At 40.2% G+C, this 19,101-nt stretch overlaps 2 protein-coding genes across 2 annotated transcripts in view; both read right to left on the reverse strand.

Annotated features, from left to right (window-relative positions):
* Nucleotides 1–3,497: 3,497 nt before the first annotated feature.
* On the reverse strand, nucleotides 3,498–9,568 carry rab38b (RAB38b, member of RAS oncogene family). Its single transcript, XM_077242685.1, has 3 exons — nucleotides 9,284–9,568; nucleotides 6,621–6,901; nucleotides 3,498–5,581 (listed from the first exon to the last, which is right to left on the reverse strand). The coding sequence occupies exons 1-3, from the start codon at nucleotides 9,492–9,494 to the stop codon at nucleotides 5,429–5,431; spliced, it is 645 nt and encodes a 214-aa protein (XP_077098800.1). The 5' UTR covers nucleotides 9,495–9,568; the 3' UTR covers nucleotides 3,498–5,428.
* Nucleotides 9,569–12,142: 2,574 nt separating this feature from the next.
* Nucleotides 12,143–19,101, reverse strand: part of grm5a (glutamate receptor, metabotropic 5a) — a 31,732-nt gene continuing 24,773 nt past the window's right edge. The window contains exons 8-9 of the mRNA XM_077242686.1: nucleotides 15,170–16,109; nucleotides 12,143–13,539 (exon numbers count right to left, since the gene is read on the reverse strand). Of these exons, the coding sequence (XP_077098801.1) occupies nucleotides 12,666–13,539; nucleotides 15,170–16,109 (1,814 nt within the window). The 3' untranslated portion in view covers nucleotides 12,143–12,665. The remainder of the gene's footprint in view (nucleotides 13,540–15,169; nucleotides 16,110–19,101) is intronic.

Below are 19,101 nucleotides of genomic sequence, written 5' to 3' on the forward strand. Positions count from 1 at the left end.
TTTTCATGAAAAAAATGGTAAATGTGTAAAATGCCTGCATGGTCATTCATTCAGTGAATGATTCAATGACTCGTTCTGTGTTCATTACACATAAAAGACACTCTCATTGCCCACATACTTACGCAACAACGAATGTTAATTTATGCATATAAATACTGTTCCCAGGAGGTAAACGAGGTACAGCATATGACTATGGGATATCATGCTCTTGAGCCATTTGCTGAAGACACCGTTATTCACGCCTGAAAGGCCAATGACAAATGACAACGTTACCTGCCCACAGCATTTAAATGCAGACGCATGCGACATTCCCTTTGTTCAGTCCAGCTCTTCACCAAGCCTCCGACTGTGCAGGGTTCAGAGGGGTTGTACCTCGTTTTACTCCTCCTGGTAACATTAGTTATATGCAAAACTCAACGTTCTCATTTAGTCGGTTCACTTGGTACAACACATGACATGGGACATATAATCCCGTCCCGCAAATTTGCCAGCACAACCACATACCGATTTTCCCTTTTCAAGGAGCGACAGACCCTGATAAAAAGCCCCTGCGGTGAGCTCGGACTGAGCTAACGTTGCCACAGTGACATCTAGTCTGTAAACCGGACATGTGTGCCATGTGTGGTGAAACCCAACTGGCAGCCGCAAGAAAATCTCAAACCATGCCCATAACGTTTCCATACCCCTCGTAGAGTGCGCACGCACCCCTGCAGGCAACGACTTATGTGCTATAGACATAGCTTTCTACAAGCCAATGTGAAAGATGGCTTCCCACTGGCCGAGTTACAAAATATGACAAAAAGCTTGTCAGATGAGTGCACAGCCTGCATCTGCTCAATTTACCTGCGAACAACTCGCACAGGGCACAAAGCAAGTCTCCTGTCTTCCTTTGAGTCAGAGAATTTACGGGGCAAGCAGTTTAAATGAGAGTGCACTCCCGACTTGACTTTAGGCATATACGCTGTTCGGACGTAACCCCACCAAACACAAATTGGATGCAAGAGGGATGCACCAACAGTGCATGAAGTTTCACCAACACGCTTCGTTGATGCCAGTACCAACGACAGCATTCTTAGATTCAAGGATTCTAAAGGCTCGAACAGAGGTTCACACATAGCCTCCAGACCTACGATCAGGTCATGACGGCACCATTTATTTTATAACAACATTAAAAACACTGAGCCTCTTAAAAGCCCAAAGTATACATCAGCCCAACTGTTGTGTCCGCGCGTACGGTACATGTACAACAGAGCATTTCCAAGTGACATGAGCACTTGGAAACAAAGTCCACACGCGCCGAATGCATCTTTCCACTCGCACAACCAACGGAGTATACTTTGAAAGGCTCACACTCATTGGCACAGCACCATTAATGCCCTCATGACAAGCCGAAACGGCCATCCAATAAACTTCCAGAGTGGAATGGTTGTCTTCCAGAGACATCACAGCTTCTGCACATCTTGTATGTTTGCGTAGTGCTAGGGACTTAAAACTTTTAGGCAATCCCGTTGACGGAGCTAGACCTCCGAAATGTTCTGTGCCCGGATGGACTGTGGCGGTATGCATCAGGCAAATCCACTGATATGTGCCAATCCTGAGGATGCAGAGGGCATAACAGGTGACATACTGTAAGCCAGGGGTTCCCAACCATGTAGGCAGAGCATTTCTTGTCTGCATCCAGCGAGACAAAATCATCCTCCTGACAGTCAAAGTTCTGCTCAGACTCAAGGGCAGCCAGAGAAACCTTGTCTCCTCCTCGGCCTCCACACGGTCGTCCCCAACTCTCTGTGGCCTCCAAAACCGGCGATTGACGCATATCGATCAGTGAATGGAACAAATAAGTAAATAAATGATTTTTTTGGTGAATGGATTAAAACAGTTGAGTCATTCAAATGACTCAAAATCCCCACCTAACATCCAACTCACCCGTTATGCTTGTTGGTTTTACATAAAAGTATAAGAAAGTTTTGTGTTCTTGAAAGTTGTGAACTTCAGAATAGTAAGTAAAAAAAAAAAAAGTAAGTATGTACGTAATCTAATAATAATTTTACACTTTTGCATGTTATGTCCAGTGAATTCGGATCACTAAATCTAAAACTCACTTAATTTTTTTTTTTTTGCAGACAGTCAAGGTGACGTTCCAGAATTTCAGCAATACTTTTAGAATAACTTCATCATTGTGACTAACACAGATATAATAATAGAGACCAAATAACTCGTCAGCTTGGAGAGTATTTGGAAAAATTAAGTTTAGGATATATCAGGCTAGTTTGAAGAGTCCATGAGGATAATAGTAAATAGATAAATAGATGATAGATAAATGCCAGCAGCCTTATCACCCTGTAACCCAAGACTGTTTGCCCACTGAAGCTAAGCAAGGCTGAGTCTGGTTAGTACCTGGATGGGAGACCTCCTGAGAAAACCAGGTTGCTGCTGGAAGAGGTGTTAGTGAGGCCAGCAGGGGGCGCTCACACTGTGGTCTGTGTGGGTCAAAGAGCACCGTCCTTCGGATGAGACGATAAACCAAGGTGCTGACTCTCTGTGGTCATTAAAAATCCCAGGATGTCCTTAGAAAAAGAGTAGGGGTTTAACCCCGGCATCCTGGCCAAATTTGCTCCTTGGCCTCTGTCCATCATGGCCTCATAATCATCCCCATACACTGATTGGCTTCATCACTCTGTCTCCTCTCCACTAATAAGCTGGTGTGTGGTGGGCGTTCTGGCGCAATATGGCGGCCATCCAGGTGGATGCTGCACATTGGTGGTGGTTGAGGAGATTCCCCCTTCCATGTACTGTAAAGCGCTTTGACTACCCAGAAAAGTACTATATAAATGTAACGAATTATTATTATTAGTACCTTACTTTCATCTCACTCTCTATCCCTCTTCTTTCTTATGCTCTTATGTGCTGAGTAATGGCACTCATGTGACTATGAGAAAGCCTGTGCATTTTCCAGAAACCTGTGGTAGTCAAATCTAATTCCTGTGATAAAAGCAGATGCAGTCATGTGGTCCATTAAGAGGACACAAAGGTTCTCAGAGCACTGGTGTCCTCACCCATGAACATCTTGCTTGCATGGCAAATAAATGAACTCAACACTCGCTAGAATCTTCATTCTAAACAACTTTTTGCAAAAGTGAGTGCTCTGCACATTATCGATTGAATCTGTGTTCTGAGTGAATTATCTGAATTTTGGGTTTTTGTAAGGATTTCCAGGAACCTGGTATGAATTCCTTTCTAATGCTCTATGAAGAATCAAAGCACAAAAGTATAGCCTAAAGAGGCTTGGATGCAAAAAAGTGCCATGCAGTTGTCATGGTGATAACACAAGAGTTGAATATATGTGGGAAAAGAACTACAAGGCTGTAATTTGTCTAGCCTTCCCACAGCCCGTTATTCCACCTGAGAGATCACGTTTATGTTGTTACACATGGACTTAAAAATAATTGGTGATACTAACTTTTATGTTAATAATGCTAATCATGTAAGAAGGAAAATCCAGTCAACAAAATTGATTTATTTCACAGCTTTACATGTAGACATTATACCACGCATGTTTTCAAGCGAATATGTGACACAGGATAAAGTATTTCTTCATACTTTGAAACAACTGACAACGTCTCGACAAAATGGCTCATGAACACATATTTAATGATACAATACAATCCAAATATACAACACCTCCCACATAGACAAATACTATCTGAGAATAAAAACTCTGTTTGCAGCAGGTGCAGATGGATAAGGCTGTGGATCAATATACACATTAAAGGATTTAAATAAAGCACATGGTGATGTAGGGAATCATGGGAGATTTATATAATGTCAATGAGTCATACACTGAATCACTGAGAGATGCAGAGAGTGGAATAGGAGTGAAGGGGGGATGAAATGGAAGGATGGCAGTAGATAAGAAGGGATAGGGTGTTAGGAGATGGAGTGGGTGAGGGAAGAGGTTGGCAGCTCTCTTTTTAGAGATACAGTTTGAAATATCTACTATCTGCAAACATTTAATAGACATTGATTATAAACACTAGACATGCAAGCATCAGAATGCAAGTCCAGATCCCATGAATTAAAATGATAAAAATCCCATAAAATAGTATTTATCTTTGCATGCCAGTCCATTAACAGTGTCAATAAATATGGAGGATGGTAAAATAAGCATACTACAGAATATATTTCATCGTGAACTGGTATAAACACCCCACATAAATCAAAACCATAAGCTTTAAGTTAATTTTTTTCAGCTTTGAGGTGAACTCGTAACCATTAAATTTGAAATAAAACAGAAGCGACAGATCTTTTTTTTTCTGTATTGTGACATATATTATCCAAGTGTAGCGGATTATCGAAAAAGAAAAAGAAAAAGAAAGTTGGGTGGGTACTTGGTCCATTGGTTGTTGTTTGGATGGAGGCAGATCTGAATGCATGTGCAATCAATTGTACGAAAGGTGCGGAGTTTAACCAGGCTAAATGATTGAAAAAGTCTGGCATTCATCACCAGAAAGAAGTCCGTTGTTTCAACGGAAGGTCACAATATGACATCTTTATTCAAATTTACGAGGCCAATTTTTTTAAATGAAACACGCATGGATGAATTGTTAACAACAAGATGAATTCCATGCATTTTGAAAATAGGTTGAATTTTCATTTCAGCCCGACTTTAACAAAAATGACTTTTTTTCAAAATATTGATGACAAATCTGCACTACACAGATTTGTCCAATCAAATGCTTTCTAGAGTGAGAATGGCCCTCCCACAAATACATCCTGTACCACCTTGTGACATAACTAAAGCATACTTGTTTATTTAAACAGTAAAAGTGAAAGAAAGAACAAGCCCTATAGTATGTCCTGGTTAAACTTAAAGAGAGAATAAAACTGCTCTTAGTGCAACTTTATGGGGTCTTTTAAAATGTTAGTGAGTTTAGTCAGGAATATAGCTAAAATGCAGATACAAACCAGTTCTGAAAATATCTTGATGTTGAACATTTTCATTTGACAACCCCAGTCCACCAGAAGCAAACAGAACTATATTACATACTGATTAAAATACTCTAGACTTCTAAAAGCATAATCAGCCATGTCTGTGTCTGAGAGAGAAGTTCTCATCTCTCATCTTTTGCAGTCAAGAATGCTAGTCCAGAACTCCCCAGGTTTTTGATATACATCAACACAAAAAGACTCAATTAATTCACTCACAAAAACACAAGGTGCAGCTTCAAACATGAATACATTTACTCTCTGTGCAAGCTCAAAGTGTATGTAATTTAATGCTGTAGACAGGTTTAACTAACGGACAGATCTTTCTGCTTTTCGATGGTCGACAATAGTGCTGGAATCAGAGGGATTCTGATGTAAAGTTCTACATCCTCTTCAGTCAAGGACCACCAATGCTGCTGCCATACATTGTTGCCACCTCCTCTCAAGCTTTGAAACATGCAGAACAGGTAATTTCTTTACCAGAGTTAAGCTGAGGAGAGATGGTATCTGGAACTACTGATTTCAGGATATCGTTCTCACTGGCAATGATGTGTTTCACTAGGAAGTTGGCAGCTTCGTTAATGTTGAGGTTTTCCTTAAATTTGGAGAGAGAGAAAGAACATGAAACTTTTTTTGACTACCAGGTTTCAAAATGTTCAGTTTGATCATTCGGGAAGGAGACTGTTTTTGATCTCATCTCCCATTGAACTTGACCTGGGAACAGTAATGAATTATTAAAACCCATGAAAATGCTCATAGCTGGAGATTAATTTAAGACTGACTGGACTCTTCATTAAGAATGAATCGATAGAGGTTCTAAAATAAATGAAATAAATAAATAAATATATGCCTTTGAAACATCTCAATGGGATTTAATGAGATGGCCTCAGTGTACCAAAAGTCCATTCTCCCGTTTCCCTCAGCAACTGCTCTGCATGTGAGTGGAAGCTGTAATTAGCGTGCAAATATTAATACGCTTCAATCAGAACGCTTTAATCAAGTGCTAAAGGTTCTGACAATACAAGTTCTATCAAAAGATATTTGTTAGTATGCTGTCAGCAGGCGAGAAAAGCAATTTTATTGTAGCCTACATAAAGGGGGTCCCCGGTAATCGTGAACGGGATTTCGCCAAGTGCAGCGTTCAATCAACCAATCAGATTTGAGGGAAAAGTTTACAGTTTGTCAAGTTTAGGATTACAACTAGGTTTAGATGCTTCTACATCAGTGTTATTTACTAATCATTTCCCTAACTTATGGGTAGGGTTAGGACTAAATATTCAGGCAGCCATCACATGGCAAACTCTTTTTGTTGGTAATCCTCCACACACTTTCACAATTGGATTAAATTTATTGTTGGTGACAAATACACCTGCAAATACAAAAACGTGCTTTTGCGTGACGCACTAATCACACCAAAAGGACAAATATGAATTCCAAACTAGCACTGCGGCGGTACCCTGGTAAAGTGGTGGTAACAGATGGTAAAACCGTGGTATTTGATATGTATCCCATACATGAATACACTTATATACACTTATACCATGATTCTGTATATTCTTAGTAAGTGTGAACACAAACATTCTCTGTCATTACTGTTGCTCCATCTAAAATCACAACCAAATGTTATATCTTACCTTGGCAGACGTCTCAAACCAGCCCACAAATCCATTTTCCTTACAGTACTGGTCCATCTTCAGGCCGTTGTTAGTCAGAAAGTCTCTATTTTGGTCGCACTTATTGGCCAGGAGCACTGTGGCAACACTCTGGCCATTTGAAAGTATTAATTTTGAGTCCAGATCCTCCTTCCATTTGGAGACTGCCTCAAACGTGGTGGGTCTGGTAACATCAAAAACAATGAATGCCCCCATGGCCTCCCGGTAATAAACCCGCGTCATGTTCCCGAACCTCTCCTGACCTTCCAGTGCAGATGGAGAGGGAGTAAAAAATGTACAAAACAATTGGGAAAAGCACAACACAACAAGCCAAATGCAGCACAGATATATATTCCTGTTCAAAAGTTTGGGGTTAATTTATTCCTGTGATGGAAAGCTGAATTTTCACCATCATCACTCTAGTCTTTGGTGTCACATGATCTTTCAGAAAACGTTCTAATTTGATGCTCAAGAAATATTTTTTATTATTATCAATGTTAATACACATTTTTGGAGACCTTGATACAGCTTTTTCAGGATTCTTTGATGAATAGAAAATTCAAACAAACAGCATATAATTTTATTATTTGTTTCTCCTCTTGTTCTATCTCTCTTTTTTATATCTTTATTTGTATTTTATCTGATCCCTTTGAAAGTGTACAGTTTGGTACACTGTGTTTTTAGGTGCATTATTTAAGAATTTGATTTGATTTTTTTGAAATAGAATACATGGTTTGTAAATAAATGCCTTTACTGTCACTTTTGATCGATTTAATGCATCATTGCTGAATAAGCCTATTTATTTCTACAAAAAATCTTACTGACCCCAAACGTTTGAACACTACACTAGTGTATATTGTATAAAAAAATTGCATAGACAGACAAGATATTTTAGCCGCTCATGCCAGACACTCTCAAATTCTAAGAAAAGGCCTGTGCCAAGATAAATTTGGCATGATTACATTTATTATAATGAATCTACTGGACAAAAACACATGAGTCTATACAATTCATTGTGTAATATCCAGCAATGTCCATTGTTCTGAGCAGTATCCACAGCAAACTTTCTTGTTCTTATTCAGTCGAATATGCTCATTACTGCTGATTTTTCCAGCTAATGACACATTCCATCTGTGTGCCTTTCTCTTGTGTGACTCTGAATGCAGCCACTCTTCTGGGCTGCCAACATTACACAACATTCCTAGGACAGCTGTTTCCCTCAGTTAGTTCTGTTATTTATTCCAAATTAGAATCAGGAGGTGCATGTTGATCTCCATGAGTCTGACAGCAGTCTGCTTCATACTAGATGGACCACGAAACATGAGATGCTGTAGCCTATTGGTTTTGATAATGCATATGGGCTTTTGAGATATTACAAAGGTGTTGTACAACATCAACAATTAATTATGAATAATGTATTATAATGAAAATTATCAATCAAGTTGTGTTTATGAAATCATTTGCGCTTGTGCTGCTGTAACTGCTATCGATAACTTAAACTTGATGGAATTGTTATGGTCTGTTAACTTGACAACGTGGCAACATGTGCGTGCGTTCAGAGAAAACTATTAGTCACTGACAAGGAAAATGAACTCAGCATGTTTCGCTTCATGAAATTGTAGGCTATGTCAGATGACATGAGGAGCAATGAGGAGTTTATGAAGCCCATGCTGAGTTTGTGACTCTATGACAGTTTCTCATCTCTCAACAGTAGCCTAAGTGCTGGAGGTACACTAACCCGTGGTTTGCTTACAGAGATTACCCCACAATGTCATCCGTTATCTCTCTCACATGAGACCTTTCCATGCGGGCACGCGCAAAACGAGTTCTTTAAGCTGCGCGTGCCTGACACGTGAGGAGGACGATAAACAGGAGAGCAGAGACTTCTGGTTTGGGCTATTTTGCTGCAGAATAAGATCAACTAACATTAAATTTAACGTCGTTAAGCCGTAATGGACTAATCTGATTTGAAATTGAGCTGCACTTTAGTTTTACGGACCAGTGTTCCACGGCCAACCACACAAAACAGCCAAAATAACTAATAATTTATTTACGATAAAATTGGCCTACATTTTGGTGGCTTTATTTTAAAGTTCCTAATTGTACAGGCTGTCAACAAAACATCAAATTATGTATTTCCCCCCCATCAGTTAGCCTACATAAGCTAGGCTAGCCTACTTAATTATAAAACATTAAACACTAGTTTAAATATATGCTTTGCTAAATAATAATATTACAAAGAAAAAAATAGCAATAATATATTTAAAATATATAGGCTTTGCTTTGTACACAATATTGTGTACAAAAACTGTTAAATTATTTTCAGTGTGCTACATAACGCATGTATTTATTTATTTACAGACACAGTTAAAAGACAGACTAACCACTCAAAGTTTCATAGTAACAGTAACTCTTACATTTTGGCGGAATTTATGGTTAGTAGAATTACTATGGTAAGGAGGGCGTTATGTTACGTTAATATTTAGTGTGTTAACGGAATAAACTCCATCACGTGAGGTAAGTAGGGTACTTAAAACAATACCCTTTTTTCATTCTCATTCTATATGTTTAGGCTACTAAAAGCTGGCACGGATGTGTCTCCTGCTTTGACACACTGCTGTAGTCTATAGCCTACTCTCTCTTACCTGCGATGTCCCACAGCTGCAGCCGGACCGTCTCTGAGTCCCAGTTGAGAACTTTGAGCGCAAAATCCACCCCGATAGTCGCTCTGTAGTTTCCGGAGTATGTTTGATGCACATACCGTTTGATGATGCTGGTCTTCCCTACTCCCAAATCACCGATGACAAGAATTTTGTACAAATGCTCTTTCTGATTGCTATGCATCGCTGACGACATGTGTGTGTCCAGAGTTTATCACACTACACTACCTAGTCATCTGTCATTGAACTTAAACTGGCACCGCCCAGGGCGTGGATAAACTTGTGACCAGCTGTCAGACAAGCTCTGTTTGCTCATGTGGGCAAGATTACCTGTCTGTCTGTCTGTCTGTCTGTCTGACTATCTATCTATCTATCTATCTATCTATCTATCTATCTATCTATCTATCTATCTATCTATCTATCTATCTATCTATCTATCTATCTATCTATCTATATATCTATCTATCTATCTATCTGACTGTCTCTCTGTCTGTTTGTCTATCTATCTATCTATCTATCTATCTATCTATCTATCTATCTATCTATCTATCTATCTATCTATCTATCTATCTATCTATCTATCTATCTATCTGACTGTCTCTCTGTCTGTTTGTCTATCTATCTATCTATCTATCTATCTATCTATCTATCTATCTATCTATCTATCTATCTATCTATCTATCTATCTATCTATCTGACTGTCTCTCTGTCTGTTTGTCTATCTATCTATCTATCTATCTATCTATCTATCTATCTATCTATCTATCTATCTATCTATCTATCTATCTATCTATCTATCTATCTATCCGACTGTCTATCTATCTATCTATCTATCTATCTATCTATCTATCTATCTATCTATCTATCTATCTATCTATCTATCTATCTCTCTGTCTGTCTGTTTGTCTATCTATCTATCTATCTATCTATCTATCTATCTATCTATCTATCTATCTATCTATCTATCTATCTATCTATCGATCTATTGATCTATCTATCTATCTATCTGTCTGTCTGTCTGTCTGTCTGTCTGTCTGTCTGTCTGTCTGTCTGTCTGTCTGTCTGACTATCTATCTATCTATCTATCTATCTATCTATCTATCTATCTATCTATCTATCTATCTATCTATCTATCTATCTATCTATCTATCCGTCCATCTGTCTATTTACTGTTCGCATAAAGGGAGAAAGAAGTACATAAAGGAAGAGTCGAAAGAGGGGGTGGAACTGCATTCCACACTTAATCATGGAAACTGTGAAAATAACACAACCACGCAAACTCCAGCCTTGGAGCACAGCATCTCCAAATACCTCAATACTCCAGCTATACACCCTGAATATTTTTTTGAACGATTAAAATAAAAAGAGATAAACATTTGTAATTGAGCCCCCTTTAATAACACTCAGGTAAAACCAATATTTTTTTACACGCTTTGAAGAGAAATAAAAAATACTTATCCACAACATAAATAAAACCTCCAAGTAACAGAAATATTGCAAGCTATATTCGTCCCACTGTCACAAAGCTTAATCCACTATGACCATCATATTGAATAAGCACAAATATTTAGTAGAAAAATACATCACACACACGGTCGAAATCTACATTCTATGAACATCTTGTCAGAAAAGGCAAAGAGCGAAAAATGCAAAAGACTTTTAGAAAATGTACAAAAGTTCTCAAAAGAACATTAAGCACTTATTTTAGCTAATGGCACTGTTCTGCATGCAAACATGACCATATTACATTACACATATTCAAGAAGAATATTGCACATTGATTAAAAGAATATAGATGTCTGTTGGTAGGTACAATGTGCGTTTCTTCTGAGTATTTTAGCCTAATAGTTCATAAAGTTCATACAAAAAAAACTTATCTTTAATAGAGACTTTAATGGTGTTTATAGGTTGTATCATCAAAAGGTGTAATGCCCTGTGTAAGAATCATGTCCACAGTGTAATGACACTTTGTTTTTGGCTCATCTACTGTATTTATGGATTTGGAACAAAAGCCTGAGTGGATTAGAAAAAAAGGAAATGATTTGCAAATTATACTTATATAATTGTTGTAATAGGCCCTGCATTCATATATATTGCTTTATGTATAAATCACTTCTTAACTTATATTACTATTCCAAATTTGGGGCTATTAAGTCTCTTATGCTCACCAAGGCTGCATTTATCTGATAAAAAATACAGTAATATTGTGAAATATTATTACAATTTAAAGTAACTATTTTAAATTAAAATGTATATATATTTTAAAATATAATTTATTCCTGTGATGCAAAGGTGAATTTTCAGCAGCCATTACTCCAGTCTTCAGTGTCACACAATCCTTCAGCAATCATTCAAATAAACATTTCTTATTATTATTATTAATGTTGAAAACAGTTGAGGTGCTTAATATTTTTCAGGACAGAAAGTTTAAAATAACAGCTTTTATTTGAAACAGAATTTTCTTATAACAATGTCTTTACTGTCACTTTAGATCAATTGAATGCATCCTTGCTGAATAAAAGTATTAATTTCATTAAATAAAGCCTTACTGACCCCAAACCTTTGAATGATAGTGTAAAAAGTTGTGTTTTCTTGTATCAACTATCAGTTTGCATCATTTCATAAAATTTAAAATTCCATGTTTCAAATTAAGATGATTAATCACTAAATACTTCAAGTAATAGTCTGGGACATGTTTATATATGTCAGATTTCTGCGGTATCTAAATAAACTTGCCCTTACATTCCTTCTATTTGATTTATTAAGAAAAATATAATAATATATATTATTTCAGTTATATAAAGTGGCACAACATGCAACCTCTAAACTAGGGTAATAAAGAAAATGACCAATATTTAAACAAACTGCTTCGCGCTCAAAGGCTCAATTTGGTCCTACATTCAAACATTTGCACTTCCCTTGTATGTGAAGAACCGTGCAAGACGTTCAGACATCTTGCTGACAGGCAATAGGAGAGATAAAAATGACATCACCTGGAGCAGGAGTTTAGTTATTTTACACACCTGTGTGGATTGACGTCGTTGGAATGTTATTAAATCTTCCGGTCTGTAGACTGACCAAAATCAGTAACTTCTCGCCAAGAAGGGCCATAAAGTTTGTCAGAGCACAAGAGCATATCAAGTACATCCTTAATTATCTGAAAAGCAGTTTGGTGAAGTGCCTTTCCCTACGCAGATCAGGATTTTGAGGATGGGCTGGATTCCAAGCACCATAAAACGTCCTCAGCGAGTGCTTCTATATTAAGAGTTTACACTCCTTGACATTTACAACTGGGTTTTGCAATCTAAGCAGATGCACGCTCTCAGAAATTGCCTCTCGGTCTCCTTCCTGCGCTCCGAATAATCTCTCAGAGTGAAGAGGAGCTCTGGCTGTAGTGCCGAAGCATCAGCTGGTCATATATTGGGGAGCAGGGCTCACACAACGGCAGCTCCGAGGCTGGCGATGTGGGAGACTCGCTGATCGAGTCCACGGAGGAGTCTCTGAATGGCGAAGGTGGTGTCAAGGCGCCCAGATCCTCAAAATCCGTGGTCCTGACCGCACACGAGGAGTCGTAGGTGCTGTCAAAAAGGCTGGCAGGTGAAGCCCTACTACTCCCACCGGCTATGATGCCCCCGGTGATGCCGACCGCGGAACGAGGGTTGGTGTTTGCTACGGCCACCACATCTGCGTAGGTGGTGACGGTGGTGGGATGCCTTTCTTGGGGGTGGAGACGGAAAGAGGGGGAGCAGGGTCTAGGGACCGGGGCGGTGGTGTTCACGGCTGGTCCCGGCGGTGACCCGGGCAGCATCATGCTGTTGAGCTCACTGATGTTCGCCGTGAATCGATTGACCACACAGCTGATCTGATCCATGATGGAGGTCTGGGGCGGGCCGCCATGATGCAAGCGCTCCGTCAGGTATGAGGGTATAGTCACCACCGTTGCACGCTCTTCATCGCGCTCTTCCAGTTCGCACCTCTGCAGTGGAGGTCGCTGACACACGGTCGGCAGCGGCGAAGGGGTCCGGGGGTGGTAGGTTACAGGGTAGCGCTGGTTTTTCTGAGACCCGTCGTATGCCAGCTTCACCTGGTCTGGCGGCCGATCACAGCCCTTTGAGAAGGGCTTAATAATGGCCGTCTGGTTGGCCTCTTCCTTTTTCTTAATATGGATTGAGATCCGCTTCCACAGGTTTGGCCTGTAACTTCTCTCGTTCTGTGCCCAGGTCACCGTTTTGCCATTGGAACTGTGGAAAGAAAACAGCAATGTGTATTTGATTGATTAATTATACATAAATACACATTACAATTTAACTTAATTAACATTTAGTATAGTACTTCATAGTATACTAAATGTTATAAAGTGTATATATATCAGTACATATAGTGTATATCAGTTGAGCAACTAACGGCCTTCCGAAAACGGATTAATTGAGACTGAATTTATAGACTTTTGGTATGGATTTACGCAGGGCACAGAATCACCAAAAAACGAAGAGGGACTTTCCCCCACATTGGCTGCTAGTTTAAAACATTTAGGTGCCCTATCATACATTTGGTGCCATGCAGCGCGCAAATGTTTTTTGCTGGTTTCAGCCCGACGCAGTTATCATTTTCACTTCCTGCACCACGTTGTTTAAATAGCAAATACATTGGCACCTATTTGTGCGCCTATGGGCGTGCTGGTCTGAAAACGAATCCGCCATGGTGCATGCGCAACTGGCTTTTAAAGGGAATGTAAAATTACACTCTGCTTGGTCTTTTGCACGTTACGCCCAAAACACACCCATCACTCATTAAGAGAATAGGGACAACCCTTTTAGACCATGTGCTGGGCGCGCCGACCATTTTTCCTTACGTTAAACTAGCAAAAGTGGATTCGGACACGCCCTAAGTGCACTTGCGCCGTGCGCTTTAGACCATGCGCTTAGATCATTAAAACTGACCCTATCATTAGCCATTCAAATCCATCCATTCCAAGCGCAATTACCACCCTCATTCAGTCCTGTACTTCAGACAGGAAATCTCTAACTTCAGTTCTCCTAATGCACCTGGGGACCCATCGACCCAAATGCACGAAACTACTGAGTTGCTCCAGGAATGATTCACAGGCAGACAGGGTAATTGGTTGGGGCTCTTTTTCTCTTTCGAGGGGAATATTGGCAGTTTTTTTATGTGCTCTGAAATATGCTCAGTTGGAGAGTTGATTCTTTTTCAGTCTAAACTCATTTTCATCCTCAAAAGCAAACCTTTGGCAGGCATTACTGAGAGATAAACAGATTTAATGTGAGCTTTATTTATTTATTTATTTTGTCAGAAGCGGCTTCTGCATTTGGGAGTAGTGACTGCACATCATCTTATTATAAAGAGGAAAAAAATAAGGATTTTCAAAACTGACATAAAAATAATTGACACGTTATGCCTCATTATCCTTAAATTCATTCAGTGTAAATCCAATTAAACCAAAGAAGCATAAATTAAAAATGTCAATACCCAACTTTAGATAGCTGAAGAAAAAAAATTAAGTCTGCAATTATGACCAAGCATTTTTTTGTAACCTATCATGCAGGATTATTAACAACTAAAACTATTCAAAACAATGTTGGTAACTGAAAATTAAAATAAAATAAAACAAAATAAATCTTAAGCTAAACAAAAGCATTAAAAATTGTAACAAAAAATAAGGGTAAAACTGAAATGAATATAAAATTACACCTAAATGGTAAATGACAAATGCATTTAACAAAACAACAACAAAAATAATTAAAACAAAACCTGAAAACATATATAAAAATCTAAATATTAATAAAAGCTATAACAGTATATACTATAATATATTTATAAAAAATACTGAAATAACACTGCTCTCATACTGACCTTACTGTGTCTGTGCCAGAGCCTCGCCGTCTGAACAGGTTAGCCAAGCTGCTAGACCGGCTAGCGGCCGAGGCAGCTTTCCCGTCACCCACGTGCATCCTCACAACTGTTGACGTAGTAAAAGCGCTGCGTACGTTCCTCTCAGGTTTAGCCAACATGATGTAGACTTTGGGGACAAACATGCAGCACAGCGCAGTAGTGGCGCTGAGGCTAACGGAGAAACACATGGTGATTATCTTGTAGTTTGAACCAAAATAAATTGGCACGAAAGCCAGCCAGATAATGCAGGTGGTGTACATGGTAAACGCGATGTATTTGGCCTCGTTGAAATTGGCGGGGACGTTGCGGGTCTTAAAGGCGTAGAAGGTGCAGCTGAGGATGAGCAGCCCGTTGTAGCCCAAAGGCGCCACCACTCCGAGTGTGGTGGTGTTGCAGATTAGGTGCACCTCGCGTATGGACGGATAGTCGTAGATCACTTGTGGAGGTTCCATGATGAAGAGCGCCACGATGATGCCCAGCTGAATCAGGATCAGTATAAAGGCGATGACAAGTTGGGCACAGGCGCTCATAAAACGAGGCTTCTTGGTGCAGATCTTCTTCTTGCTGCCTGCAAGGATGCGAGCGATGCGGTTGGTCTTGGTGACCAGAGCTGAGTAGCTCATGGCAGGCGAGAGCCCGATGCCTAACCTCTGCAAGTAACAGTAGGCCACATGCGGCTTGGCGATGAGGCAGAATGTACATAGATACCCCAAACAGATCCCAGCCAGGATGATGAAGCACAGCTCCCTGCTGGAGGACTTCACCACCGGCGTATCATGGAACCGGATGAAGACTAATGTGACGAAGATGGTGGCAAGCAGGCCAAGGCAGGCGAAGACCACGGCGGCGATAGGCTCAGGATCTCCCCACAGAAGGAACTGCACCGGGATTGGCTCACAGCCTGAGGGACAAGAATTTCAAAAGACATTAATGTAATTAGGCACTACTAAAAGTCTATATATTTATTTATTTAATGGGGACAATATGTTTCACTATCTTCCTGTATCTTTTTCCTGAAAGTATTGTAAAAGTTAAATAAACACCTTAAGCAAAAAAACTAAAAAACAACAACTATACAAAAAATCGGTATAATGCCATTGTCTATGATTATTTAGAATCACTGATGTGTGACATTTAAACTTGTAAGGATAACATCCATCGTTATGCAGATAACACAGTAAAACTGGCGGCTGAATTACCATACAACTTTATAAAACTGTGCAAAAACAAACAAAACCATTCGTTCAACCAAGCGTCATGCATTATGCATTACAGGCTGACATCAACAAGCGCTGATATATTTAGCATGTGCGATTTGCATCAAGAGACAGAGAATGAGGATGAAACTGAGTCTTAATTTTGATAGCCTTTAATGAGGTTGATCAAATGAGACTGTGAAGGATTGGTCTGTTTTTACAGGTCAGATACACTGTCAGTCCAAAACTAGTGACACCAAGAGCTACTCTGGAAAGTTATGGCCATGATTATCAAAGGCTTTTGTGAAAGTCCCATTGGGCAAGTCTTTGAAATCGGCAGCCATATCTGTAATGCCCCAGGGCAGCTATTCATGCTTTAAAATCTCTGTAAATGTTTGTCAAAATTACACTTTATTTACGTTTCAAATCAGGAATAAAATATGACACCAATTTCATCTTAAATTGTATTCCTTAAACTCAAAAACAGTATTTTTCAGACTGCTCCAGCTAAAGCACATGCATTAATGCTTATATTCAAGTAACAGTAACACTTTACAATAAGGTTTCATTACTTAACATTAGTTTATGAATCATGCTCTCACACTGATCAAACATTTTTTACCACAATTCCTAATCTAGATCAAGGATTCCCAAACTTTTTTGTCAGCCAATCCCCTGACCAAAAATATATTTTTTAAGAACCCCCTTGTCACGGTTCTGTTCAGTTTGTTTCATTTCCAGGAACTTTTATTTTTTAAGTCACGTGTTCTCCTTTGTCTTAGTTTCCCACCAATCATTAGTTTCTATGGGCACTGATTAATCGTCACAGCTGCTTATCATTTAGTTCATTATCTCTGTCTATTTAAGTTCCTCTGTTTGTATCACTCATGGTCCGGTATTGTTTGTGCGTAACACACTGTATCATGTTGTTTGCCAGTGTTGAATAAATCTAGCTGTTATCGGTCATTCTGCTTTCTACATCATCTTTGACCTGGAATTTTTACAGAATACCAGACCATTAATCGATTATGCAGCAAAAATCTGACAGCCTTCGATGATGAGACTTTAAAGTCTCTCTTCTGGGTCAGGTCTAACTACTACCATCCAGTAGACCTCCCAGACACCACAGAACTTAACTGGAAGGAGGCCATCATCTAGTGTCTGGAGAGCATCTATCCCCAATCCAGACCGCAGCCAAACCCAGAGCCCAGCTCACCACCACCCCTAACCAGGGAGACGACAACGCCAGAGCCCCCCGCACACGGAGAGCTTCCATCCACCGCGAACCCTGAGTCTGACGACAGTACCTAATAACGCCCCGGGGCAGAAGTCTGACCAGGGGTGTGAGCCGGCAAACATCGTCCTGGTGGAGCTCGACACAGAGGACTGGCTGATCGATTGGTACTCTGAAGCTGTGCGTTCCACCCTGAACTTTCATCAGCAGAACTATCATCACCGCTGGTTCTAGCCAGCGGAGAAACGGTATCATCGCTCAGCAAGAACACCAAATAACACTACTGATCCCGTCAAACTTACCTCTGTCACCATCACTGCAAAGCTCAACCAGTCCTCCAGCACCGCCTCTGCTAGATGCCTGCAGCTCTTTGCCTTGCAGCGACGTGAAGCCTCAGGTCATGCTACAACCTGCCTGGCCTTTTGGATCTTTTGGCTCCGCCTCCGGCCTCTGATTCCTTCACACCACTTCGTCCTGTCGGCTCCCTCGGTTCCACCAGAGACCCTCATACCTCCGGCTGCACCTTGGTCAGCCGTTACCCTGCTTGCGCCTCAGAATTATGAGCCATCCGTGGCGCTACGTCTCTCCACCCCGTCGGCTCCAGCGGGCTCTGCCTTCTCTCCTGGATCCACCTTGGTCCCGGTCACTCGGGCTTCACCTTGAGCACTCGTCGCCGCACCCTTGCCTTGGTCTCCAGAGCCAGCGGTGTCACTCAAGCCCATCAGCCCTCTGTCTACGCCCTGGGATCCCCTAACATCGACTCTGTCTCCGTCTGTCGTCCCACGGATGACGTCGACCGCGTCAACACCTTGGCTCCTCCCTCCATCGACTCCGCCGTGGGCTATCGTCATGGCTGAGCTCTGGATCATCACCACCCGGCTAATCTGTCCATCATCTCCTCATTGACTTCTTCCTCGATCACCTCCTTGGTCTGTCCTGCCTGCTTTTACCACCCCTTCGCCATCTCCTCTCATCAGCCCTTCGTCGGCTCCTTGTCCACCCCCACCTTTCCTCCCTGACCACTCTGTTACATGTTCTCCCTTTTCTCAGTTTCCTGCCAATCATTAGTTTATATGGACATTGATTAATCATCACAGCTGCTTATGATTTAGTTCAATATCTCTGTCTAAGTTTGTATCACTCATGGTCCGGCATTGTTTGTGCGTAGCACATGGTTTCATGTTGTTTGCTTATGTTGAATATATCTAGCTGATATTGGGAAAAACTTATTTTGCCTTCATCTTTAACCTGGGATTGTTATGCACCTAAGATTTGATTGTTTTTATTTATAAATTATTTTAATTTCACATTTTTATGATTGAATTGATTTTTCATCACCATACCATACCCACTGCAGTTCCCTTACAATCTCCGGGGGGTTACAATTACAAATCTAGGTTAATAAATATACATTTATAAATATACTATTGTTAATTTATGTTCGTTTTTTTACGAACATTAAT

Source organism: Siphateles boraxobius, unplaced genomic scaffold (genome assembly GCF_051911475.1).
Source record: "Siphateles boraxobius isolate OS27281-9 unplaced genomic scaffold, OSU_SipBor_1 25, whole genome shotgun sequence".
In the NCBI taxonomy this organism is placed as follows: domain Eukaryota; kingdom Metazoa; phylum Chordata; class Actinopteri; order Cypriniformes; family Leuciscidae; genus Siphateles; species Siphateles boraxobius.